This window comes from Cloeon dipterum, chromosome 3 (assembly GCF_949628265.1).
Source record: "Cloeon dipterum chromosome 3, ieCloDipt1.1, whole genome shotgun sequence".
In the NCBI taxonomy this organism is placed as follows: Eukaryota; Metazoa; Arthropoda; class Insecta; order Ephemeroptera; family Baetidae; genus Cloeon; species Cloeon dipterum.
Genome location: NC_088788.1, coordinates 32,255,222 through 32,282,748, shown reverse-complemented (window position 1 = coordinate 32,282,748; position 27,527 = coordinate 32,255,222). Strand labels below are relative to the sequence as shown.

The window sequence follows — 27,527 nt, the reverse complement described above, 5'->3', positions numbered from 1 at the left end:
ATACTAACCAACTAATCATCGATCATTGCACTGTTGCCACTTCCCACGTTGTCTTGTTCAGGTCACCACTCATGTAACGAAGATTTGGCGCTAAGTTTAAAAATTTGTAAACATGGCAGGGTCGGCACTTCGTCGGCTGATGGCCGAGTACAAACGTAAGTTTTCCATTAGCCGATAATGATTTCGGCTTCACAAATAGGTGTAGAATGAAAAACGTATTTAACTTTACAACTGGCAGAATTTTCATTTTGATCAAAGGAGTATTATGAGAAGTAATGACAATCAAAAGAAATAACAGTCATAATTTATGTATTTATTCTGCTCTACTTTTTCATGACAAGTATGTACTTAATTTATGCACAATAGGCATAAATACATAGACATAACATAGAGCATAGATAGTTGACAAATTAAACGGTTCTTATGCAGGAAATGGTGATTAATGTTAGAGTTACTTATTCTACCTTTATTATGTACTTAAACTGATAAAAGTCATTTCCTTTCATAATTTTCGCTTTTGAACAGACATTTTATTTTGTGAAGCTTTATTATCGTTTTTAATTTCAGAGTTGACCTTAAATCCTCCAGAGGGAATAATAGCTGGGCCAATCAATGAAGAAAATTTCTTTGAATGGGAAGCGTTGATAACGTAAGAAATTTTTCAAAATATAAAAGGATCCTTTTTTAAGCTAACGCTCATCTTGCAGAGGTCCTGAAGGTACCTGTTTTGAAGGAGGCGTATTCCCGGCAAAATTAATTTTCCCGCCTGACTACCCTTTGAGTCCACCTAAAATGCAGTTTACTTGTGAAATGTTTCATCCGAACAGTAAGCTTATCATTGGAAATTGTTTCAGGAGAAGTATAAATGATATTGTTTATCTATAGTTTACAGCGACGGCAGAGTATGCATTTCCATTTTGCACGCACCTGGAGATGATCCAATGGGATACGAATCCAGTGCTGAGAGGTGGAGTCCAGTCCAGAGTGTGGAGAAAATTTTACTCTCTGTTGTGAGCATGCTAGCAGGTAATTATATCGTGGACAATTCCAATTTCTTCCAATTGTGCATTCATTAGATCTCCTGATTACAAGACTGAACTTAGTATTGAATGAAGAGTGGAAATTCTTTTGAAAATAAACGAATTATGACATGGCTGTTATTATCTGCACTGATATTAATTAGGATCGGGACTATTTGTAATTTTGAGGGTAGAATTATGTGATTTTTTTCCTAAAATTTCGATTACAGTCCCCACACTATTTGATATCAGTGCAGAGAATAGTAGTGTAGTGGTTGCGGAGCCGAGCTCCCACTCCTTTTTCATTTTTAGTCTAGGGTATGTATTGTTATTCGTGAGATTGTTAGAAATTCATTAATGCAACAGAGATTTTGGTTATTTTTTTAATTATTTTAAAACTTTTGCCTACAATTCTACAACTATTTAAACGCCTAAAGCTCTCAAATTAAAATCTCATCATTGGATATTTTTTATTTCTAAACCGATATTTTAATTGAAAAATATTTAGTAATAATAGCAAATCCATAATTTTTATGATGTTTCTAACTGATATATTATTTGAATGCTACAGAACCAAACGACGAAAGTGGTGCCAATGTTGACGCCGCGAAGATGTGGAGAGAAAATCGAGAAGAGTTCAACAAAATTGCAGAGAGGCTGGTTCGTCGCACGCTTGGTTTGCCTCCTTAATTCTTTCTCTTTGTATATAGCCTGCGAAAATCTGTGAATGCATGCTTTTTTGGGGTATTTGTGGTGATAATCTTATAATCTTGTCTATTTGCTAAATAAAACTCGCTACGCTCGTACAAATGATATAATCTATATTTTCAAACGGTTACAAAGAGTTAAACTACGTCAGAACTAAATGTGTTGCCTGGATACAATGTGCCCCGTATGTTCTTGAGAGCCTCGATATCGCTGGTTCTTAAGTCAGGCAGTTCGACCTCAACTGAGCCGTAGTCCTCGTCCAAAACCTCTTGCATGGACTCATCCAAAGCGCGTTCCCAGTCCTAATTTGTACAAAATGAGTTTGATTGTAGTTACGGTTGTAATAAAATTAGCTTGATGAATATATTCTTAATAGTTTTTAAGTCTAAAGATACAAAATTAGTACAACATGCTTCAGAGCTGTTATATTAGTCAATAAAAAATTCTGCCAAGCATTCAAATCCGCATTCTTTTGAAAGTTTTACTCACATCCAAGAAAATTTCGATTTCTGGCATCAGACACGAGGTACACGACAGCCTCGACACTCCATCGGGCAAAGGAATGCAGTCGCACGCCTGTCGGAAGGGTCAATTAATTTTACTTAACATAGGGGAAATACACGACGCAACTGACCTGGCAGGCGGTCGGTCTGGCCGAGCTAGCCACCCTTCGCGACCAAACGTCCAGCCACTTTCGTTTCTCGTCGCTGGCACCTCTTTCAAACAAGCTCGACGCAGAGAACAGAGTTCCGTTCGTCTCCATGACCAGCGGCGTGCACAAGTCCTGCGATACCGCGCGTTAAATCTGTTTTCTAGAAGCGATTGAATTTCCGTACCTTTGGCAGGGAAAGCTGGCGGAAAATGGCTTTGCTCGCGAGCGGAAGCGATGTGCCCTTGTGTCTCCTGCCCGTGTATGCGCCGTGCCTGTCCAGGCCCATCACAGGGTTCACTTTGCCACGTCTCGTTTTCTGAAAGTTGTTTTTATCATTTAGCTCAGGAAAAACAAGTTCACTCTGCTCATGGATAAGAAATAACCTTAGTGATGGTGCGTTTAAACATCATTTCGTCCCGCTGCAGCACGTGCATTTTAATATCAGTAAAAACAAGTCCGCTTGAGGCTTCAGAGAATATGTCAGCCGTTTTTTCTGACCTGCCACATGACGTGCACGGCACCAGAATCAAATTTTTCGAGGCGCCAGGTCGGTAGTGCAGTTTGGAGGCCGCGGCGAACAATGCCTGCCGCAGGTCTTTGTTATCTGCCGCCAATTCGCTCTTTGGTAGCTCCAAACTATAAACAATTTGTGTTTGTGTCTGTAGTTTTGGTATTTTAGCAGTTAATGTGACTAACGTAGCAGTAGCTTAAAAACTAATAACTTTTAATTTCTCTTTTTCTATTTAAAATTAGTCCCCAAAATGAAGATTCGATTAATTTGATGCAACACCGCCAACATCCCTTACAACATATTTTAGTTCAATTTGCTTTTTAAATCACGAAATTATTTGCGGCGATTTTATTTTACCTGCTCATAACATTCTGGACACCGCGTCGCCCGCTCCAGATGTTGCCCTCAATGGTGTGAATGGTGAGCGGCTTGCCTGCGCCAAAAGAGGCGAGCGCGAATTTGGTGCTATTGATGCCCAGGGTTGAACGTAGAACCGAGTCGATCTTTGCAGGAAGGTCAACAAGGTGGGGCCCTTGCAGGCAGTTTTGGTTGCTTCCTTGTTCGAGCAAGAACACAAAATCCGCGATCTGTGGTGGCGGAGGCGCTCTAGACCCTGGACTACTGTCGAAACTTATTACGTCGCCTGCAGCGATGCTTCGGCCCGGAAGACGACACCGTGCTAAATAGTTAGTTTTGATATTTATTGAATTTTCACAAATATTTATATCACTCACAGCAGTGTGCAGGTAGGGATACATCCATGCCGACGAATCGACACTGTTCGACATACGCTTCGGCTGCGAGGCAGTCGGGTCCCTTATCGCTGGCGACGCCGTCCGTCGCGTCCTGCTCGCACATGATGCGGAAGGGTTCAGGGTCGAGTCGCGCGAAGCATGGCTGCAGCACCGACGATGACTTTGAAAAGAGCTGAGCGCAAACAGCAGCGCCGGCGTCATTGTTGTTTGTCTTCACTTTCTTCGGCATTTCACAATCAGTCGATCCGCTCACCTGAAATTAGGAAGCCTTCGGTTGATTTATTAAGTAAAGAGACACAGTCAGACCTTCCACTCCTCAAGGAATTCGACGACCGAGTCTAATACGCGACCGTCCGGCTTGGCAAAGTCGTTTCTCTGCTCTTTGTCGAAGGAGCCCATGATCCCTGCCACTTTTCCGTGATACCAGCCGCTCAGATCAAGTGAGCAGATGCCGTTGACGATGTTGCAGTGTAGGCCGACGCCTCGTTCGTTCAGGGCAACCACCTTGGGGCCCTGTCGCGTCAGCTCGAAGTCGTCGACGACGAGGGGGAGCTCCACCTGCTGCGGAGTTATACAATTTGTTAATCACACGCGACGCACCGGTTGCATATATTCGCTCAATAAGGAAGTGTAGCTCATGATTTAATTTATAACACAAATTTAGCTCGATTTTTTTACCGTTGAGCCGTTGATGAAAATCTTGCTCAGGCCATCCACGTCTGTCCTTGTTGAGACCTGTGTCATCTCAATGGTGACCTTGTTTCCGTTGTGCGTGTAGAGGGTTAAGGACGACAGCTGGCCCGCTTTCTTTTCCGTTTCAGAGCCGTAGCTTGCCACGATAGCAAATCTGTTTTGGGTGCAATTTAACCGTAATCAAAAGTCTGCTTTTGAACAAAAAAACATACGTATTGTCCATATAGTCAGCAGCGAGGAGATAGCTTCCACAAAATACGTTCTTGACCTTGTAATGATTGCCGTCGAAGGTGATGACGTGGCCGTTGACTGTGATGAGCGCGTTAGATCTGAAAGGCGGCAGCAATGTGCGCCAGATTGCGTCTTGCAGATTTTCAAGGTTGGTCGCTTCGTACGCCTTGTCCATTAAGGAGAAACGGAGGTTGTGGAACTTCTCGTTTGTGTCCTCAGGCAAGGTGGGCAACTGGTCAAAACTCTTCCAAGTTACGGGTAAGGTGATGCTGCCCGAGAGCTCGCCATTTTCCGGCTCGTATCTGAGATTGTATTCCTCATCCTCGAGCAGAACGCCCTTCCGATAGTCGTCGCTTGATGAGCTGATTTTGTTGATGAACGCGAGCGCTTCATTGGCTGTGCGAATCACCAGCTCTTGTAGGAACATTTTCATTTCCCACGCTTCCCAAATGAACTCGGCCTGAAAAAGGGATGGTTCATATTGCGAGTCAAATCTTTTTATATCTTCATTGTTACCTTGGCCTTGACTTTCGAGTAAATCATTCTCAGGTAAACAACCGACGGCATTTGCATGAATTCGTCGTAAGATCCTTTTATCGCTTTAATGACCTTCGTCACAATCATGGCGTGCTCCCCTAAATATTCTTTCAAGTCCTCCAAGAAACGTTCGGTAAGGCTAAAATGGAATTAATATTATATAGTATTATTTCTAGTTAGGAAAATTAACCCTTACTTATCAAACTCCTTTTTAAACTCGGCAACCAATCTAGCAACCTTGAATTCTTCCAGCCAGGCGGCGTATTGCTTGTAAATTTGCATTCCTTCTTGGACCTCCTCTAGCGACAGCAGATAAATTTCGATCTCTCTTGGCAGGGAAACAAAAAATGCTAAAATGTTTCACACTTTAAAGCGTTTCTACAAAGTTAAAATTTTCAAACCATTCATTTCCTTCAAAAACGTCTCCAAAGCATTCGCCGCTGCCAGCAAGTCTCTTTTTCCAGGCTCCAAATAGTCTGTGGTGACCCATTCCTTGGTTTCGACAGCCCAGTTTGAGACAGAAGCCATATTTTCGCTCGTGTGCTTGGATATTCTTTTCACTCCCTCTTGCATGTATGACACGGAGGTTCTGAGAAATGCACTCGTGGATTAATTAAGTGACATTATACTCAGTAGAAAATTGATTCCTACCTCAAAACTGATGAACCGCCGCTGTAAATTTCATTCCAAATAGAAGAAACTTTTCTGAGAGACTTTGCGAATGTTGGACTGAATTTTTGGCAAGCAGATACGATTGGTTCAAAGCTGTTTTTGTACATGACTGCGTAGAAATTAGGCATCGTTTCCGTGAAGAAGTCTAAGAAGGCTTGCTTCACTTTGGCCAGAGCGTGCGAAGAGGCCTGCCGACTGTTAGAGCTGCATATTGAAACATAAAGTTTTTGTTCTGGTCCTCAGATGGTAAAATCTTACAAAGCTTTGATGAAGTATTCAGTAATCGTTTTCACGTAGAAATCGTCTCTCTTGTAAATCTGCAGAACTTGCTGCCGGAAACTAGCCAAGTCTTGACGAACGCTGTTAATTTCAGAAGTCGTGTGTTCCACGATCGTGTGATACACATTTTTCACGGCTCCTGATTTTATGATCGACGCATATCTATTATTAAAAATATGCGTAAGTTTTTGTTTTGAGAAACCGAATCTAACAATAGGAAATTCTTGGTTTCGACGTTTTAGTTTTTGGTGAAACCATTGAATTCGTGTAGTCTTTTCTTATGTAAACCACGTACAGCGGTGGAGTGACGAAAATGGAGCTCATAAATTAAAAAAAAAATTAATGATTTCCCATGTTAAATCCCATAACTATTTTTACCTTCAGAGCTACTTCATACGCAAACGGCATCCAATCAAACTTTTTCCCCTTAGGATATCTCTTAACTCGTTGAAAACTAGACGTTTTCAATAAATACCCCAAAACTTAAAACGTCGAATCCTAAGATAATCCGTGCAAGGAGTTACCGTGCAAACACTTCCTCTTTGGTAGTGTCGCAAAGTCCACGAGAAATTTGTTTGACAATGATTTTTCCGTGCTCAAATGATCCCAAAAGATCCTGCGTCAGATTTGCCCAAATGGAAGACTTGTATTTAGCTGCAAACGAAAGGGTGTTGGTCGTGTTCAGGGTAACGGCTGCTTGCAAAGCGGTGCGAGTTTCATCGTACTCGTGCGTGCTCAATTGTGCTGATACATGATTGGGTGTCCACTTAGCCTACGATTTTAAATTATAAAACAATACAAGCAACTAAATTAATACTTGCCTCTCCAAAATATGCTCTCTGCAGTGCCAAATTAATTTCTGATGTTAAAATGAAACTGCTTGTCTCCGGTTTTTCCACGACAGTCGTGAACATTATTGGTGGCATGAATTCATCAAAAGAAGCTGAAGCGTGCACTCCAAACCTGAACAAAATTTATATATACCTGAATAAAAAATGGGAAACTAATCTCAAGACAATTTTTAATGTTAAAAAGAATTATAAATTTAAAAAAATAATTTCCTCTGTAATAATTATTTTATGAAATTCTTTTATATCTAAAATCCACACAATTTGCTTCAATGCATTATAAGTTAAATTTGTTATCTACCTTTTGTTCTGTTTGTCCATAGTTAATAGTCCCATTGCGTCAGCCGTCAGTTCATTGTGAGTTAGCCCGACTTCTATTTTCTTTCCTGCGCTGTTATATGCAAAGCTGACTGAGCTGAAGCCGCGGTTTTCTCCTCCACGCTGCAGCGACAGTTTCGCAGCAAGACCACGGTCGTAGGAAACATTAAGCTCCCACTGCTGTTGTATTCCTGTCTTTGGATGTTCAAGAATAATTTGGTAGAGACTTGACAGAGCTTTGCGAGTAGCATTCGAATTGATCCTGAGAACTGGACTCATTATTCCGTTTTCCACAGATCCCATTTCTACGTTGAAGAAGTTTTCGTATGGATTTGGCTTTGTCATCCTGCCGTTGATCATGAAGCTGCTGTTGAATGAGGGATGTGTTAGCACCGTGTAATGGTAAGCCACTTCTTGCGCGTGGTCCAGCGTAACGTTTGTCACGAACGTGACCGGAATGAGACGTAACTTAGAGTTCCAGTTAAATTGAATTCCGCATTCTAGGTTAGTAAGCTCGGCGACTTTCTTCAACTTGTAGTGAGTGTTCAGGTCGATGGTTCGGTGTGGGATTTCAACAGACGTTTTCAGATTTGTTTTCACGTCATCTTGTGTAATTTCAAACTTATAGCCAACTCGTTTGTCCAGAGTCTCCCACGATACATACGACTGACTCAGGTTGTACGTCTCACTAATGAATTGTTCGCTGCTCACTCCAACTGACCTGATAGGCGTGACAATCGTAGCGTTCATTCTGTAAGAATCTGGACTCTCAGGGAATGTGTCATAGTCGTATTGCATTTGAATCGTCTTCTCATCGTAGTATACACTGGTCAAGAGCTCGTAAGAGTAATTGCTGCTTTGGTATTCACTCAGCATGAATTTTGTCGATGTCGTGTTCAGCAAAATGTACATAGTACGCATTTTTTGACTGGATAATTCAACCAGGAGAATGGGCGATTGGTCGCGATCAAACAAAACGTGCAGGTTGGATGTGTCTGAATATTCTAACTGACCGATATACTGACCAGTTTGTGGGGAGTTTAGGTTAAACTTTGCCTGCATGAATTCGCCGTCACTGTAATTGTAGCTACCGCCAGCTTGGTACAGGTCTCCATCCCATGTGATTTTCAGGTCAACGCCTTTGCTGCTGATCTCATTCAACAGTTTTCCACTTAGGTCGCTCGCGAAATCTGCGCAGATAATTGTTCCTGTCACCAAAATCGCGTTGTTCTGGTTTATTTTGGTTATTTTGACGATGTCTTTATTCACCTGCGCCAGGGCTATGTACAAATCTTCTTTCAGAACGTGCGTAATCTTGGTGACGAATGTTTCCTTGTCATTGCTCTCAAACGTTAAACCAATGTCAAAGTTTGTAGCGCTTTCCATGAAGTGATTTATTATTACAGAATAGGACCGCTTGTCTCCAATCTTGTAGTCGAATTCGGTTCCAAATTTGATTTCGGACTTGGTGGCGCTGAATGAGAGGACTGTATCCGGCAGTGTCTCGTAGATGCAATTCGTGCTCATCAAAATGTAAAAGTCGGTGTGGTTGTAGTACATTCCAAAGAGACCAGTTTTAAAGAGCTGAACTTTTCCGCTGTTTACTGTCACTTCGCTGTCTAACTGGTGGCCAGATGATTTTGAATAAATCCTGATGCTGTATTCATCACTTGGAGTTTTGTATCCAAAAAAGCCTTGGTTTGTTGTCAGGTACATATTAACTGTCAGGCCAGTAACTTTCATTTCCATATTCGTGTATCCAGGTTTGCATGACAGAGACAAGTGAGCGTCAAAGTGTGTTGTTCCTCTCAGCTCAAACTGTGCAGTCAGGCTGAACCGCTGCTCTGATGGAATTGACAACTTAAGGAAAATGTGTTCAAAGTGCTTGATTTTAGAGCTAGACTCCACTTGCAGAATCACACCATTTAGCAATCGGATCACCGAGATGTTAGTTTTGAGAAACTCCAAGCCGTTCACTACTAGCAATGCGTTCACACTCTGCTGTTCTCCTTTCTCCGCGAACGAGCCTTCCAGTGACAATGACCTCATTTCTTCAAAAGTTGACGAGATATCGATGCTCAGTTGATTACTGACCAATTTTCCGTTCAAGTTGACTTTGTCGTTGTCTATGGCAATATTGGAATTGATGAAGTATTCCTCGGCATCTTTTCCAGTCTTTACATTCAAATCCAGAAGCCTGAATGGGAAGAGATACGGCAAACTTAGGAAAAAGTTGACTTCCAAATTTGGATTCGCGCTTTGGACCGGCAAAGAATATTCAAAGACAGCTTTGTAGTCTATTTCAAACAAATTCAGTTCTGCTAGAAGCTTGTGTCCGTTATTGGTTTGATCCAAGTAAGCTGCAAGATTCAACAGCTGTGTTTGCGAGTTGCCAACCACAAGTCTCAGGCCCTTTGAGTGTGTCTGGTTTACCACATCGTAATCCAGTTTCATTGATTCCGACCCAGACACAAGTTTGATGTTCACGCCCTTGAAGGCGCCCAGGTACGTAGCCGAAAAGGTTGCTTTTTTGGATGCCAAGACTGGGGACTCCAGGGTAACGTCAAAGGTTGGTGGTTGCGAAAGATCCCAATTGTAAGTCAGCGTGTGATCCTGTCTTGAAGACACTTGACTCAGGGTGAGCATGAGCTGGTTCGTTTTCTTCATACCGGTAATTTTTATTTCGTCATTGATGGATACGCTGAGAGACCCACCGCTCAAAGTAAGCTCGAATTTGTTCTTGCCCTTGAAAAAGGCGCTGTCCAATTCGGCGTTGAGCGTCGTCCTGAACGACGTTTGCACCATAACGAGCTCCAGTCGGTGCTCAGCCATGAAACTTGCAAATCCGTTGAATTGCAATCTTGGTTGGTTGTAATTTGCAGTCAGTTCGACCTGAAGAGGGTATTTGAGGATGTGAGGCAGATTTAGGTACAACACGGTTTCCAGAGAGTCTTTTTGTAGCTTGTTCTTCACTAGGGCGTTACCAGTAAAATCTCCATAGCTATAATCGAACCTTCCTTCAAAGTGACTGCTGCGGACGAGATTGAGAGTGAAATCAGTGTTGGGAATGGGAATTATCGTTGATAGGCAAATTCGTCCACGCAATAGCAAATCTTTGTCCGACTTGTACTGGAATCCGAGCAGAATATCGTTGAAATAGGTTTCCAAATCAAAGCTCTCCATGGATTCCATTTCGAATTGGCCTCCAAATCTGATGACGATTGGCTCAATATTTGGACCTTTCATGAACACGTAACTGTCAAGCCTCCTCTTCAATAGAGTGTAATTGTTGTGAATACTGTACTCTTTCTCATCAAGATGCAGTGAAATCATTGTTTCCTGTCCATTTTTTCCAATCAATTTGCTCGTACGCGCGTTCACAATGAGATGTTTGACGTGGCTGAAGAATGGCGCGTGGATTTGCATATGCAGATATTTTCCATTTTTACTCTTCAGGATGGTATGAATGGAGACGTTCTTGTAAGTAGCCGTATCAAACGAAAATTTCATTTCGATCTCCTCATTCACCGTGTTGAAGGTGAAATTCAGGACTGGGAGTTTTTCAAAAGGTGTTCTCAAAACTCCGCTTATTCCAGAAACAAGGTGCCGATATTTTAATGCTTCCAATTGTGCTGAGAAATAGGGCAACCCTCTGAATGGTGTTTTCAATTCGAAATTGACCTGCTTGCTAGCAATTACTCCAAACTTCAGTCTCATTTCATTAGTACTGTCCCAAACAAGCCGACCGTCCAAGCCATAGTTATTCTGCGAGCTTTTGATCACACCAGAAACGGTCACAAGGAAGTCGTTCCACTTGGCGTCAGCCGTACTTGCTAATTGGTAGTCATTGTAGGTCATATGCTCAGAGTATTTACCGTTGATTTGTATGTTGTGGTATTGAATGTATGGCGTTTTCAGAGTCATTGACACGTCTCCGGGCTTCAACACAATCACAGTCTCTATTCTTTTGTCGCGCGGCCAAGCATATGCTACGTGGAGTTTAATTTCATTGGGATCATAGTAAGTAAGGACCTCGTAATTTTTGCCGCTGATTTCGTACGTTCCGTTGATCGAGTAAAATTCGCCAAGTTCGAACTTTAAGCCTCCTTTGTAGGTTTCGCTTTGATTTCTCATCATCGCAGTTATGAAATTTGACCCAAAAGATAGGTAGACTTCGCTGTCTTTGACGTTTTCCGTATTCAAGACGCACTCGATTTCCGTGTTAACAGAATTCTTCAGTGAAAAATAGACTGTTTCTCCATCACCCCATGAAATTGAGCTCGAAACGTGCAGCATTTCTTCATTTGCCGTTATTGCAGCGTCTGTAGTGAATTTGTACCCTGGCGTTGTGCTTTTCAATGCCACTTTCAACCCTGAACGATATTCGCCTTCAAACGTGACCTGAATGTTGTATTTTTCCTCCTGACCGTCATAGAGTTTGATGTCGTAAGTGTTCCCCACCACTTGGCTAGCCTTCATCGAATAAGCGGAGTCTTCAATTTGGAGAGCACCCCCTAATTCATTTGTCTTGCTGTCTGAAATCGCTGAAATTTTCACGTAACTAAACCAGGTGGATTTGATGGACGCGATCAGAACGTTCAAATTCTCTTGAGTTGAAAGGCTGCCACTCAGCTCCATTGTCTCGTCTGCTTTCTGGATAAAAACGTCAACTGCTTTTTTCTCCTTTTGCCATATCATTTTGTGGTCAAACGAATATTTTTCATTTTGTGGGCTTGTCAAAGAGATGGAGAATTTTTCGCGTGGCTTGTAGCTACCCTCGAACTTGAAAGGTTCTTTGGTACCACTCCACTTCGCAAAGCCTTGAATATTGTGAATGCCTTCCTTCTTTTCATAGGTTGCTGACAAAACACAACGCAGTTCAGGATTGATGATTGCGTTTGCTTTTAAATTTCGGTCGTCATAGAAAATTTCGATGCTCTTTTTATCGGTTTCCTTTGTGAAATGCATTTCGGCTCTTTGTGATTTGCCATTGACCTTGTGGGAAGCGACCAGATCAACCGTGCTGTATCCGACAATTGGTGTCCGCAATTTAATGCTGATGGACTGCTCGTCCCCAGTTGGTTGAATACTTCCTTCGATGGAAACGACGTTGCCTAGGACGTAAACGACGGCAAACGTTTTTTCGGCGCCAGAGAAATCAAACTGTGCGTTGAAGGTGAAATTTGAATTGAAAGGAGACACAAACGCCACGGAAGCTAAAGCTGCCAGTCGGTCCATTTGCAAGGCTGCCGTAAAGAGCGTCACATCTTTTGGTCGCCACTTGAACTCCGCCTCGATTTCGATGATGCTTTTTGTTTTGAGGGTTAGACTGAATTTCATGTTTTTGTGGTTGCCGAGGAAAGGAGACGTGAGCCGTGTTCGGACGATCAGCAAATGCGCATCAGTTAAAAACTCGTGCAAGAAATCAATCAAACTTTCATCGTCCCACACAATTTTTAAAAGAATATTTGGCCATCCAGTTGGGCGAGTTTGACCGAATGTGAAGGAGTATTCTTTTCCGTTGCGCTCGTATTTGAATTCTAAGCTATCCTCGCTCGCACTGAAATCCATTTTCATGACTTCGCCTCTTGATATGTTGAAGTTGGTGAGACTTTCGGAAAAAATCCAGGCGACGTTGATGTCGTGTTGTATTTCTGTGGAAGATATTTTAACAAATCCTTTCCATAGAAGAACGAATTGTAATTTAGCCTGGAAGTTGTCTTGATTTTTAATGACAAGGTTTATCGATTTCTCCAGCCAGTTCAAGGTTCCAGTCATTTCGTATTGTGTTTCTTTGACGGTTATGTTAGAGCTGAAAGATCCCAATGCGTCGACTATGAAATCGATTTTCGCCAGCAATTCGTTGTCAAGATATGAATCGAATTCAAACAAAACACCGAGCTGCTTGACCAATTTTGACTTCAGTTTGAAGACCTTCTCGGGCTTTTTGAATGAAAATTCGTAAATATTGCCGTTCGTGATCTCTTCAAATTTGGAAATGATCTGGCAGAGAGTAATTCCTTCGTGCTCTACCATAATTTCCATCACTGTTCCATTGTTTGAAGCAAGTGCCTGTCCGTTCAAAAATGGCGTTTGCGTGCTAAGTTCAATTCGTTTATTGTTGGGCTCGTTGTGGAACAACGCTTTCACGAAAAGCGCACTTTTCTTCATGTTCTGGTATTGAACCCAGAGCTCTTTTTGAGGTCCCTCCAGTCTGTGCACCGCGATCAGAGCAATGTTTTCATAGCTGGGCAATTGACTAGTGAACTTGACCACCGTTTCGGTCCAGCTACTCGTGATCCTAAGCGACATGCTCTCGTATCCTTTGAACGGCGTCGTCAAGTTGGTCACTATGTTGTAAATGTTGTAGTTGTCAGTGTAGGTGAAATAGTGGATAGCAAAGTTGTTTTCCTCTTCCTCGTCAAACTTGTAGCTCATTTTAAACTCGGCGTTTTTGTTTTCAATTTGAATCTGTCCCTTTGCCAGCAACTTTGTGTTTGGAGAGATGGGAAGCATGATTTCCGCCTTTCCTGAAGCAGAATTCTCGTCCGTCACGTTTAGGCTAAAATGCAAGATGTCTCTCGTGACATTTCCATCTTCGTGTTGTTTCAAGACAATAAACACTGGGTTGTCGATCGAGAATTGAGCATCATACACGAATTTTTGGTCTCCCTGGTAGATGGTAGCCGTAATTCCAGTTCCGCTGGCAATATCTTCTTGGTCGATTGGAAACATTTGCGCCATAAAGACCACCTCGTTGTTTTTGTGCACGACTAAATTTTTGCTTGGCAAATTTGCGCCGTAACCAATATCAAAGGTCAAATTATTGAATCTCTCGAAAGGAGTCATGATGGTCACTAGCAGGCTTTCGTTCGCAAACACAAAAGTCGAGTTCAGCAGTTGATTCTGGTCGCGGAAGTACTCGACAAAGTTCGTGTTGTCATCCAACCTGACGTACTTAAACAAATATTCATTGTCATCTGTTTCGAGCTTCAAACTGCATGCAGCTTCTTGCGAGTATTCAACAGCTATTTTGTACGTGTTCGTGGGAAAAATCATCTGCAGCACTCCTTTGAATTTTTCGTTGTTGCTGAAGCCACCTTTAATTTTTATCGCTTCATAGTCAGGTACAGAGGACTTGGCATCCATGTTGAGTTCAATAGAGTACGATCCATCCATCGAAATGTTAGACTTTAGCTCATAGAAATCAGATCCGATGTCCAAGTGCGTGTTGATACATTTCTGTGTGCTCTCAAAGCTGTAGCTGGCGTTCAAGCGGATTGCCTCAAAGTATGGAGTAATGGTTGCTCCGTTGATTTTTATTTCCTCTTCTTTTTTCACGATTGAACCCTCGAAAAGGTAAATTGATCCACCGTGATAGAAGCTCAGGTGTACTTCCTGGCCCGGACGCACAATAGCTTTAGCGAACAAAGGAATATCGACTTCGTCGCTGTCAGAAAGCTGTTCGTTTAGTCGAACTCTGAACTCGGTGTCAATTTTTCCTTCAAAGTCGAATGCAAGAGTCATTTGTGATCCAACGTTCCCATTTTTTTGCGTGACGTGGAGAGATCCGGCTGTTGTCGAGCCATTCAGCTGACATTTCAGGTACTGCTCTTGATACTTGAAGATGGCTGCGGAACTCTGTTCTGTTTTCTCGTAGTGAAACTCTGATGCCAACCCTTGAGTAGCTAATCTAAAACCCTGACTGTAATTTCCTTCGTTCGCCCTTGTTGAATATATTTCCATTTCATAACGCTTCTTCATGTATTCAGTTTTTATACCAAACCGTTTTTTGTCCGATGTGTTCATTATCACTGACTGCATCCTGTGGGTTTCTCCGTTTCTGGTCACCTGAAATTAGAATAATCAAGATTTTATAAGGTTTATAGCCATGAGGACCTTTTACAATTTTTAAAAGCTCTAAAGTTTCCCCTTGATAGTAAAAAACTAGCACGACATTAAAAATTTGCTTTATGTATTTTAGCAACTTCTATATAACCATTGGATAATAAAAACATCTTGCTATGGTTGCATCTAAAAATGCAAAGCTAGTCAAATATAAACAATGTATGATCTCCGCTTTACATCACAATGCTCCGCCAATTGTGCGTTTAAGCGCCTTCGAAGGAGAAACACTGCGCCGCCAAGCATATCTTACGAACAGGTTGCATAACTTCTTTCAAATCTATAACATTTTATTCGCGTATATCAATCAATGACTCTTTTAAACTTCCGACGTAAAAAATTGAAAATAAATAATACTGTAGGTTTAGCAGCATTTTTATAATTATTTATATAGTCCCTCGTGATAGCTCTAAATGATTTAAATACATATTAACGAGCCTAATTGTTAAAAATTTAATGCAAGACAGCATTGTTTTGTGACAACACAAGCACAATACGTTAAGTATTTTCAATAATCAACGCCTTCTATTGAAATTTCCTGGGTGACTTTCATGAGCGCAATGGTTATAAAAATTGGTGCACACGAAACAACCAAGTTTTTTTAATACTCGAGAATATTCTTACGTTTGCTGCAACATCCATGACTCCTTGTCCATACTGCATGTATACTCCGGCCTCGACTCGGCTAATTTTGTTTAACACCACTTCAATGGCCACATCAGTTGACGCTTCAGTTTCGATCTTGGTCATGGAAGATTCCAACTCGAATCCGTTGTTGGATTTTGCGGAGCCAATCATTTTGTTCTTCTTGAATAAAAGTTCGGCATTCATAATGTATTCGTCTCGGACGAATTCAAGAATTTGCCTTTCCGTCTCCGACCTTTCCGCCACGCCCGCCTTCAGGCTGACGTACTTGTAGTTCTGAATCGGCGTTATCAGCTTCGTTTCCAGCATCATTTCCGTCAGCATAACCTCGACCTCCACTTTCTCTTCGTCGTAACGGTACCGCGCAAACAAATACTGCTTCTCAAAGGTTTTATGCGACGCAAGCACTTCATAGGTGTGCGCTTCATAATGTTCGCCTTCGCCCATAGTTTGGAGGAGGGTTGCATTCAGGTACTTGTTTGCGTCCGTGTAGTCAAGGTGGCCGGAAAACTTGATATTTAAGTTGCCTGGAGCTGTGAATATCACTCTCCCTCCAGTCTTGATAGGATCGTCTTGCGGCAGTTGCCACTGCGCCTTCACCGACATAGGGAAGTAAATAGAGTCGTCCGAGTCCACTTGGGCAACGGCGTAAACGACCATGTCCTCGTCAACGGCGCCTTCAGCTTCCGCCCTTAACTTGAATGGTCCCTCGTGGATTACCACGCCGACTGCGGCTGCCGGAATCTCGAAGTACACATACGCGTCCGAATAAAAAATTACGTCATCTACCTTCCAGTACTTGAAACTAAGCGTGTTGTTCGTGGAGAGCACGTCGAGCTCCAGCTCAGCCTTGTGATCTTCGTATTTACCTTTCACGTTCGTGACCAGTCGGCGCCAAGCATCCAAGTTTACCTGGACGTTGGCACTATTTTTTTCTGACACGACGTCCAGGCTAATTATTGCTGACTCTACCCCGCCTTCGTCGTCTTTGAACCGCAAGTAGACGCTAGTTTTCACAGTCGCGTACAGTTTTCCACTGGCTATAATTCTGGTGTTAGTTTCCATCTCGTTTTCGTCTGAAACCCGTGTCAAGATCTGCAGAGCTTTGTTCATGAACATCATGTTAACGTAGCCCAGGTTGACTTGGCATTGTACGTCGAAAACCTGCGTCCCCATCACGGTTAAGAAATACTTGCCGTCCAGTACATCCTCGTACAGTATGCCGACGTTCAGAATTTCCTTTTGATCCGCCACTCCTTTCAGGTCAAAGGCACAGCTACTTTCATTCTCGTTGAACTCGAACTTGTGTTCTAGAATTAGTTTGTTGACCTCGAGGTAACCGGTGTGATTAAGGTTTGTGCCTTCGAGCTTGACGACGAGTTTCCACCGCGAGGGCATTACCATGTAGCTGTAGCCTGAAAAATCGACACTAAGTTTGTCCCAGTCGCCTTCATTCTCGTACTCTAGGCCGAGCTTAAAGTCGTGCAACAGTTCGTCGTTGCTGAAATAGTTCACTTTGGCGTCGGCGCCGTCTTCTCGGACAACAACCGTGACTTCGCTTTTAATTTCTAAAATGTCAGGCATGTAAAGAGAGATCTCTGCTTCCACGCCCTGGCTGATAGGAATATGCGTCGCGGTTAATCTCAAATCTGTGACTGAGTCGCCCTGATTAGAAACTGTTAACTTGGCCTTTAGTTTGTTTGTTTCGACTATGTGCCGGTTAGACAAGTTCAACGCGTAATCGCCAATCAGAGGAGTTAGAATTATGCTTGTAAAGTCAACGTCATTGTTGTTCCTGTTCAGCTTGGCCGAAATCAAATGGTTTTCAAAATCTTTCATCGGTGTTTCCACTCTCAATTCAAACACTGCAACATTACAGGAGAAAATAAATTTAGGTGGCAAGCTATAATCAAATCTTTACTACCGTAATCTCCAGTGGTGAAAGTCTTTTCCTTTTTCACGTTGACATTCATCTTCCAAATATTGTCCTTCATTTGAAGCAAAATCCAATTTTGCAAAACTCCTTGGTGACTTTCAGATGGAACGTTGTATTTGACCTCAAATTTAGTGGAAGAAATTTTCTCCCAATTGCTCTGCACTGCTACTGATGCACCGTTTGTCAAGTTCCAGTCCCAAGCAAAAGAGACGCCCTCTTCTCCGCAGTGCGTGCTCACATTTCCTCTGATAGCGGTCCAGTCCTTAAAGTTGTTGTTTACTCTTCCCTAAAAATAGAGCAGTAGAATGATTTTTTAAATGTCGTGAGAAAAAATTGAAAACGGAAATCTAAAAAATATTCAACAATTTAATTGCTGGTGAAATATTTAAATTGCCTTAGTTTTACTTAGTTTAATTGCTCCTTACCGTCACACTTTTTGGATGCCAAAGGCTAGAGAGGAACGAGAATTCAATATTCAGATTTTCCTGGTCCTTTTCGATCAGAATTTGCGCCTCCAGATTTTCCGGCTTTTGCCCGTTGGTCCGCCAAGCATGCTTGATAATTAATCTTCCGCCTCTCTCGCTCTTTCCCGGAGTAAACTCTCCCTCTAGTTTGCGCGAATGTGAACCAACCACAGGCAGATTTTTTGTGCTGACCTCGACCAAAACTTCCAAACCTAAGTTCAAGTTGCCCTTGTAGCTTCCAGCGAAAGAAATTTCTCTTCCTGGAGACCAAGCAACTCTTCCACTTACTGCGTGACCACTGAAATTCATGTGGATGTTAATTTTTTGAAAAAATTTCATTTTTTCTTATTATAATAATTTTAAGTTTAATATTTTTTCTGCGGAATTTAAGATTGTAAAGAGGGCCATATTTTTAATAACTTATCTATTTAATTGAAATAAAAAATACACTGCGATTATTGAAAATTACCTCAAGTGTACGTTACTGTCGCTTTTGCTAGTCGCTGTTAGATATCGGAGATTCCCGCTGACAAAAATATTCTGCCCTGGAAAGAGCAGATTGACGGAGATCTCGTTTGTCCTAGGATGTTCGATCAAAAGGGTAATGTTTTTATTTGCGTCGTTTGCCTTGTCCCAGAAAAGAGAGATGAAATCACTTTCCCCTCCATTCTAAAAAATGGTAAATGCATTATATTTCAAAGGAGTGAGACATTTTTTCGCACCCTAAATTCAAAGGAGATGAGCCGACTCATGAGCACGTCAAAGGAGAGGAGAAGTTCTTCCTCGGACTTTTGAAAAGTCCCATTCAATTGGTATTCCTTTTTGACACCCTCATCGCGCCAGACGTTCATTTTTGCTGCGACGCTTTTTTTCTCGAGTTTGTCATGTTCGTATAGCACCGCAAACTCGCACTTTTCGCTTGCACCGACAGTGACTCGGCCTTCAAAATTTGACGTGTGGCTGACGGCTTGGAATTTGGCTTGCACTCCAAGTGCAGAGAGCTCGGTGAAGCCGAAGACGCCGGCCAAGGTGCCGTTCAAAAAGTGGTTCAATTTTTTCTGGTTCCCTTTGTCCTTGTAAACGGCGTTGATTTTGACCGGTGGTCGCTTATCCGTCCACTGCGTGATGAAAAACACGTCATACTCGCCTGGCAAAACCTGCCGGACGCGCGACTGCAGGTGCGGCCCCGTGCCGTTTGAAAACGTGAACCTCGGCCACAGCAACTCGGACTCTGCAGAGAAGGTGATGCCGTCACCTTCAATGTACTTGTAGTCCAGGTGGAAGTTCGCCCGATGCTTTTCATCCACGTTCAGCTGGGTCGTGGTTGAGAACATTCTCGGCAAAAGCTCAGAGGAAATTTGTCCTGCCTAAAAAATGTATTATAAATCTCAGAGTGCATTTTGCATACATTAAATTAAAAATTAAATGCGTCACGGGTCACGGAGTTTTTTAAGGGATCTTGGGTTGTAATGCATATTAAGGGCATGACACAAGGAAAATTTTGTTTTCAACAATTGTCTGATTTCCTGGTGAAAAAAACGTTAAGGACATTTGATGTTAAAAAATCACTCCTACGTATAATACGCAAAATTTTTTAATAAATATAATTTTAATCTTTATATTTTAATTTCCCAGCGTAGGCAATCCAAATAGTAGTTTTTTAGACAGAGATACGACTTAAAATATTTTAGTTTGTGTAAAATATTTTTTTTTAATTTTTGCAGGCTGAGATTTGCTATATTTATCGAATTGATCTGGTGACCCGATTGTATTTTAAAGTGCGTGCGAGAAATATTATTTTACGATTTGTAGACCGGTGAAAAATAATTTTAACTAACAAATAAAACAACTCGAATCAACTTTCAATAATTATAAGGCATATCAGTTAGTAACTTTTCGATTTTTTCGATAGAATATTGCTTTTGAACCTTTTTTTATTTGAGCATTTCGAAACTAACCACCTTTTGCCATCTCTGACGTTTGGCAGCCAGTATTAGATCCCCGAACTGCTCAAATATCATCCATTTTGCTTCCAAAAACTCACATCCGCCAACTTACTTTGTGTCTGTGCTCCAGGAGGAAGTTGATTTGTCTTTGTGGGCATTGAACAGTTTGTTTGAGCCAAACGTCAACTGGGCCAGATACTTGGAGTCTCTGCGTGATGTTCCACTCCTCGTTAGTCAAAGAGAGTTTGACGTTGCTCTCGTAGTAACCTTTGCTCAGCATGACGTCTGTCTGCAGCTGGCCGCTGTACTGAGGCCACTGTGACAGCTGTCGATAAAAAATTGCTTTAAACGTCGTGTCACTCTTAAATATTTTAACTTACGTTGCTCTTCAAATTTAGAAAACCCCTTTTCAGGGCACCTTGCTGATTCCAATTGCACTTGGTTATTATTTCAAAGGTATGCTGTTTCTCTGCGGTCGCATTGTAAACTCCGTTCAACCTCAGTCCGAGCGAGCTGGGAGAAACTTTCGCATTGGCTTTCACGTCCCATGTTATGTACTGAGAGTCGACGTTTATCCTCGCATTGATGCCTCCAAAATTTGCCTCGGTGTTGTAGTCGATCGCCAAAATTATCGGCTTTTCGGTCAGGCCCGAAACATTCAAATCGGCAGTCAACTGCAAAAAAACAATTTATAGCACTCGTGAAAAGATATTTCGAATTTTACCTTTGACTTTCCAGAGTAGTTGATCGTTCCTTTTAGGTGGAACTCTGGCAAACGCTTCACCTTGAACTTGATTTCTGGCTCGATTTTTCCAAACTGCTCGTTAGTACCAAACATGGTTTTCTTCTGATGGTCGATTTTGGCCACAATGTCCACGTAATTAACTCTGTCATAAGAAATGGCCAATTCCCCAGCTGAAAAGTCCGTGTTGTCCCAGAGAATAGATATTGCTGCCTGTTTTTCTGGGACGTCTAGCTCGGCAGACGCCACTCCAGCGTCTCTGTCGAAGACTAGGATTACAGCGCGGCGCTTGTTGCGTTGCTCGGAGCCCACGCGGTCGAAAACGAGGCTGTAGTCGTACTTGCGGCCAGGCATATGCGTCCACGACGAGTGAAACTCGTAAGCCTCAAAGTCGGGGTCACTTTTCTCCAGGGTGACCAGCAAGCGGGAGTTGCCGTTGAAGGGGAACACCCCACCCTCCAGGGTCGCGTTCGGGAAGCTCAGGTCGGAGCAGAACCGCAGCCCTGACAGCCCGTCCACCCACTCGCCGCTGCAGAAACTCGAGTTGTCGCGTGCGTCGGACAAATCGCCGAGTCTGCGCACCGAGTGTCCATTGAAAGTGAGTCTTTCCGTCCGCAGGTCGATCAGGGTCTGCTTCTCCTCAGGCACGTGGGCCTTGAAGCTGACCTTTCCATCCTCCGTCACGCTCAGTCGGTTGTCCACGCTGGTCTTGGTGAAAAGTGACGCCTCGATTCGGACACCCTGCTCAAAGCCGTCCTGTCCGACGGACATTGTTCCCGTCAAGAGCACACTGGCGCTCGGCTTGACCATCGCAGACATCTGGAAGGCCGCGTTCTTGCGTTCAAAGCTGGCGCTGAGCTTGAGCGTCACGCTGGACGTGCCGGCGAGTTTCAATCTGAGTGGCAGCCCCATCAGCGTGGGAAACTCCCTTTCAAGGTTGAGCAGCTCGGCCGACTGCTGCAAATCGACTTCCTTCTTGCTCAGCAGGTTCCGCAGCAACTCTTTCGGCTGGAAATTGAACCTGTAGGCGTTCTTCACCACGTCCTCAAGCTCCAAGTAACTGACTTCCTGGCCGTTGACCCTGAGGAAGCCGCTTGCCCTGGGTTTGGTGCTCCGCTTCATCGGCACAGTCTTGTTGCGCACGCTTTCATACTGTTCGTCCTGGCGCGCGTTCTTCAGGAACCCCTCGAGAGCTTCGTTCTCGAACGCCCCGTTTTTGGCGAAGAGGCGCTCGACCATGGGTTCAAAGCCTTCAGCCCGACCGCCTACCTCAAACAGGTTGATGGACTCGCCGAACACGTCCACTGTCAGGTTCATCATCGCCGAGCGCGGCAAGTATGACCTGAAATTGCAATTTTAATAACCTATTTATCTCCTAATTGTAAGGGATGATGTCACTTAAAATATAAAAAATAAATTTAAGGACACTAAAAGACGTCTTTTTTAATTAAATTTTAAATATCAGGGTACATGTTTTTATATCGTTTTCTTTTGCAAGCTTTACTCTGCGGCTAGATTTTGCAGCGTGAATGAATGGGAATAAAATTGCTCACTTTGTCGAGAAAATCAGGTTAGCGTCCAGGTTGGTTCCTATTCCGAGCGACTGGAAGTATTGGGAACCTTCATAATTGCGGGAAAACTGGCGTGCGTCAGTTTTGAACTTATTTTGCAGGAATTCGTTGGCAAGAATGCTCCTCAAAACTTGCCGCCCTTTTGCTGTCGATTCTTGGCCATTGGTCAAATGCGTCCAAACAAAAGAGCCGACTAAAACAAGTTTAAAAAATTAATTTATGAAATCGACTACATTAAAATACTCTCTTCTCGTGCAAAAATAATAAAAATTATAAACTTAATATCTGACCTTGGTTTACTGTCTCCGAGTAGAGGGACCGTTTAATTGCACGCACAATGGCTGGCGTTGGGCACCGAATGGTCATGAGGTACGCTGCGATTCGTATTTCCGTGTCTTGGCTTGTGTCTGTGAAGGTATTCAGGAACGTGGAGGTAATCCAGGTGTCCAACGTTGGGCAGGAGACGCGACGAAACGAATCGATTGCAACCAAACGTTCCTCGATGCTGAGAGATTCGTTCTTGAAAAGAAAAAGACAGTTGCGAAATTTTTATAAAAAAAGTTTTATATTTACCAATATTTTGTTCCTTAAAATTCGACCATTTGTAAAAGCGCCGATGTTTCCTAAACCTTTTAGTGCAACAATTCTGATTTTCTCGCTCGCTTGCGAATCTGGCATCAAAACTTGCTCCAAGGTAGAGAGAATTTCAAAAGCGTGCGATCCACACGAGTCCATGTCTCCTGAGTTTTCGCAGTACTTTCGAGCCAGGCCGGTAATTCCCAAGACAATGCTGGAAACGTCTGACTCTGCCGCATATCCCATCAGACAGTACACCAAAAGTTTCTGCAATTCGTAATCTTCAAGTAATTTGCAAGGGGAAACGCACAACTGGCACCAACCTGCAGCGGCTTCATTGACGCGCTTTCAACCTTGCGCGAGTAGGCCAGCGAGGCGAACCAAGAAGCAGCGTTGTTCTCCATCCATGACTTAATTTTTGGAATCTGCTTCGCCCTCTCCATGTAGAGAAAACTCATCAGATCGATGCTTGCGTGGCTGTCAAGGCTTGGCAAAACGTCCATGATAAATCCCCTTTAATTATAATTTTCCTCAATTTAATTCGATAAAATAAGATAGTCAGGGAAGAACAGGCAAAAGACCTTTTTCCATAAAATTATTTCAACTAGAAATACTAGCATACTATTTCTCCTTCGAACTTGCAGCAAATTTACTAATTTTAAATTTATGGTCAAGAGACAAATGCATAAAATATCGAATTTCATAAAAATTAACTAAATTAAGTGTTGTCGCATTGTAAAATTAATTAGCCAATGCTTTTTCAAGTGGAAAAGCAAAACGAACCTTTTTGCGTCGCTCAAGCGCTCATCGGTAACGACTTGTTTCAAATGATCTGCGTCAAGCTTCGCCATGGCGTGCACAAGAGTGCCAAACAATTTTGCTGTGTCGGCTGTTACGACTGCTGATTCACCGCCATCGCTGGAAAGCTCGTGCAAAATCGTTTTGACCTCTACGAGAGCGTCCTCGGGCTTTGTTTTAGCCTCCAGGCTTAGTTTTTCATCGTATTCTCCGTAGTCAAATAACAGAGACGAGCGGCTGAAGTTTAACGAAAGTGGTTCCACGCCAGAAACGTCTAATTCATCAAATGATTTTTATAAACGATAATTTGCTAATTTTTGGAAATTTACCCCGAGTGACCGACTCCAGATTAATGATCTGGGAGACTAACGTCTTTACGCTTTCACCTCCATCTTTATCTGAAAAAGGAACAAGTGCCTGCGTTTCTCTGCATTTGGAAGACAACAAACGGCCTTCGGCGAGAGTTTGCTCGCATTCTTGTTGCCCTCTGAAATAATTTCAGATGAATTTTAGCATCTCCTTTTCTTACTCAATTTTGTTCGTACTTCAAAAGATGAACTGCTGAGTTCTGAACATAAGGCAATTCCAAGTTGATTTTTCCCCTGCGACCAGAGCACTGCGTCAAATCCTTCGTCTTGCTCACGACCGTCTTTTCCTCGTTTGATAGAGTTTTGTACTGCGTTCTGCACACTCCAGAAACGTCAGTCTGCAAAAGGAATTGGAATAACAGTTTAAAAGCGCCTGCGGAGGCGAGATATGCAACCAGCTTGACACGCGAGTGCCGCTGGCTGCCTACGTTTGTCTGCACAGGAGCCACGAACTCTATAAACGGGTTCATGCATGAATTTGGCCCAGATTTTACATTACCTCGTGCACCGTAATCAAATCATCTTGGTCAAGAACTCCAAGGGGCATCTGGAACGCACTGAGAATGGCTTTTTTGACGTTTAGAGCCCAGCGGTTCTCTGACGACGGCGCGCAGACCGCCTCAACGCGACCGTCCTGGAAGGAGGCTCTCAAGGGGTTGCCGGTCAGGAGGTCGACGAAGGAGGCACCTTCGTTCTCGCTGGACGACCTTACATCTTTCAGCTGAAAACATGTATTTCATTTACACAAATCCGGTTAATTATTTTTCATTTTAATTTTACACTTTCGTTTCATGTAACACAGATATTGGCAAAAAATAGATAATCTGACCTCAAGCGAAATCTCACAAGGCGATACGGTCCTAATGATCACGGTAGCGTTGAGCTCGAGAGGTTCACCACGCTCCTTGTCTAGCGTCTCTTGAGATGTCAAGATCGTTTCAACTGACCCAGAGTATGAGTACTCTAACGTAGCATCTTTCTCAAATATGAGCGAGTTATCTGGATATTAACAAGTAGTTTAAAATACATCAGGGAAAAAATAGAAAATTGGTCTTGATCATCTCACCTAAGCAGTACGAAGCGCATTTTGCTGGCGAGGAATCTCCTGAAATTAGATAAATGGGCGTGAAATTTAGATTTTTAATTGTGTTTTGCAAATGCAAGATGGTGAATATATTTATTTGAAAGGCAGGGATATATTTTACGTGGAAATTATAGATGCTTTTTGTTTATGAAAACAAAGAAATTACACAATGGCTCTATCTACTTTGTAAAGAATTCACTAAGGATGGGCGTCTAGGAATAAAATTTTTAGTTTTCTTACACTCCCTGCGTCAATTTGTAATTCTATTGCATTTACTGTCTGTAAAAATTTAATTTTCTTTATGTTACACTGTCGTTACAAGTATTTAATATTGGGCCTTCTGTATTAGGATACTTGTTTCGTTTAGGTTCGTTGTATTGATGAATAAAATTTTAAATTTTCTCATTGAAAATAGTGAAATGTTCAAGTTACAATATATTAGTTTCTCTAAAACCTCTTGAAAATAATCATTTCTCCTACAAAACGAGTTTCCTCACTTTAACCGCTTTTAACTGAAAATTTAACTGCTCAATGGTTGTTATTTGTTCTTAGTCTTTGGTATAAATAAACGCTGCGTTAACAATTGTTGACTACGCATGGAGTGTAAAGATCTCTCTCGACTCTTGCTGACCGCGAGCTTTGAAAGTACAAAAGCCCTTTTTGAGGCCGGCAATTAGGCTGCTCTCCGATCCATTGTGAAAGAAATTTCTGCTTAACGAGAAGCCATGCTGTAAGCCTTCTCAGGACATTTTCAGCTGCATGTAATATGTGAATGCAGTAATTTTTTACGAATCAATACTCGTTTAATGTAATCAAATCTCTATACCCACCTTTTGCACTTTCAAGAGTCAATATCGATACAATGTTCTGCATTTGGAACTAAATCATTTAAAAATTACACAATATTATTTTCCATACTGATCCCAAGGATGTTTTAATCTAGCATGATATGAAAATTTTAATTTTTCTTCTATTCCCATCATTTATTAGTCTTTCTACTACCAGTTAAGTAACTCTTGAATGGTTTTATGAGAGAAAATCAACCGTGAATACCAAACAAAATTATTTACAACTGGAGAAAAAACGCTTTTAAGGGTAACTAAATCGTTACGGTCCATAAAAAAATGATTTAACCTTTCCAGCTAAGCAAAATACAATTTTTGAACGTATTTCATGACAGATTTGGTATGATTTAGTGATATACGATTTCATATTTTCATCATAGAGAGTGAAGGTCAATCTTTTGACATTGATGATCACGTTTAAGAAAGCTTTTTTCAGTATTTCAATGACAAATCTTTGATATGGCGCACTAATTAGACTGATCAATTCTTTTTTCTTTCTTTTTGAATTAAAAAAGGACTTTACTTTCGGTACTTCAGGTTCATCTCAGAATAAGGCTGCGTATTTTTTGTTCATTATAACGAAGCAACAATTTGCAAAAAAATGTTCTCATTTACCTGTGGCAAAAGCGCTGCCGTAGAACAGCAGAAGCAGTATTCTGGTGATCATGGTGACACCGGAAGCTGCATCAGAGGACCAGACTTTGAAATTCACCACTGATCCGACAAACTGACAATACAGAGAGCGACTGTGAAGCAAGTGAACTGTGATAACGAGTGCCGGCAGCGATATATCCTCTCACTCCCTCAGCTCCTTCAGACTCTGCCGCGCGTCACTGACATTTTATTTACCAGCGATGGTCATCTCGAAATCAATTAATCAAGTAAATCCCTCCATTCTCTCGTCCCGCGCTTGGTCACGTGTGAAATTTGTTCCTGCTCCCCTGCCTCAATGAATGTTTGACCTTCTAGAATTGTCTATTTCCTTCTCTTTTAGTTGTGTCTTAAGTTAGAAAAGCTGATTGAACCCTGAAGTTTTTCCAATGAGCCTAATAGAATGTTGGAAATTAATATGATGCGTTATAATCATATAGGCTTGACAATTTTGCTTCGCATCACCGTGTTCGTCAAAATAATTCTTGTTCCAAAATATTTGAAATTGAACCAATTTTTCTCACTAAAAATAAATCACAGCCGAAGGGTTTGTAAGTAGTTATGATGATACATTTAATTAAATTAAAGATACAGTACTAAAAAAGCCTAAAGACCAACATTATAAGACTCAGTCTTGGTCCGAGCATAAAATTGCATGGCCTATTTAAATTAAGATTTATTAAGTTCTTTAATGTGACCTTTATTTCTCATGAATATAAAAATCTTATCACTATTGTATGTTGTGATGAAATCAAGTACAAACAAAGTATGGT

At 42.0% G+C, this 27,527-nt stretch overlaps 2 protein-coding genes across 2 annotated transcripts; one reads left to right on the top strand and one right to left on the bottom strand.

Annotated features, from left to right (window-relative positions):
* Positions 1-25: 25 nt before the first annotated feature.
* On the top strand, positions 26-1,829 carry Ubc7 (ubiquitin conjugating enzyme 7). Its single transcript, XM_065485152.1, has 5 exons — positions 26-155; positions 568-649; positions 708-826; positions 886-1,026; positions 1,591-1,829. Exons 1-5 carry the CDS (start codon positions 113-115, stop codon positions 1,707-1,709), a joined length of 504 nt encoding a protein of 167 aa, XP_065341224.1. The 5' UTR covers positions 26-112; the 3' UTR covers positions 1,710-1,829.
* On the bottom strand, positions 1,820-26,906 carry LOC135940312 (uncharacterized). The gene is made up of 37 exons (XM_065485151.1): positions 26,719-26,906; positions 25,241-25,279; positions 25,004-25,173; positions 24,674-24,895; positions 24,352-24,512; positions 24,136-24,293; positions 23,792-24,080; positions 23,332-23,521; positions 23,006-23,275; positions 22,723-22,951; positions 22,415-22,625; positions 20,844-22,203; positions 20,500-20,793; positions 20,232-20,444; positions 18,896-19,540; positions 18,643-18,842; positions 18,135-18,471; positions 17,698-17,995; positions 15,753-17,638; positions 7,207-15,074; positions 6,879-7,020; positions 6,582-6,829; positions 6,037-6,219; positions 5,758-5,982; positions 5,508-5,695; positions 5,303-5,456; positions 5,086-5,245; positions 4,551-5,029; positions 4,324-4,492; positions 3,952-4,206; positions 3,625-3,898; positions 3,248-3,569; positions 2,763-3,015; positions 2,564-2,695; positions 2,362-2,511; positions 2,217-2,303; positions 1,820-2,029 (listed from the first exon to the last, which is right to left on the bottom strand). The coding sequence occupies exons 1-37, from the start codon at positions 26,768-26,770 to the stop codon at positions 1,865-1,867; spliced, it is 18,678 nt and encodes a 6,225-aa protein (XP_065341223.1). The 5' UTR covers positions 26,771-26,906; the 3' UTR covers positions 1,820-1,864.
* Positions 26,907-27,527: the final 621 nt, after the last annotated feature.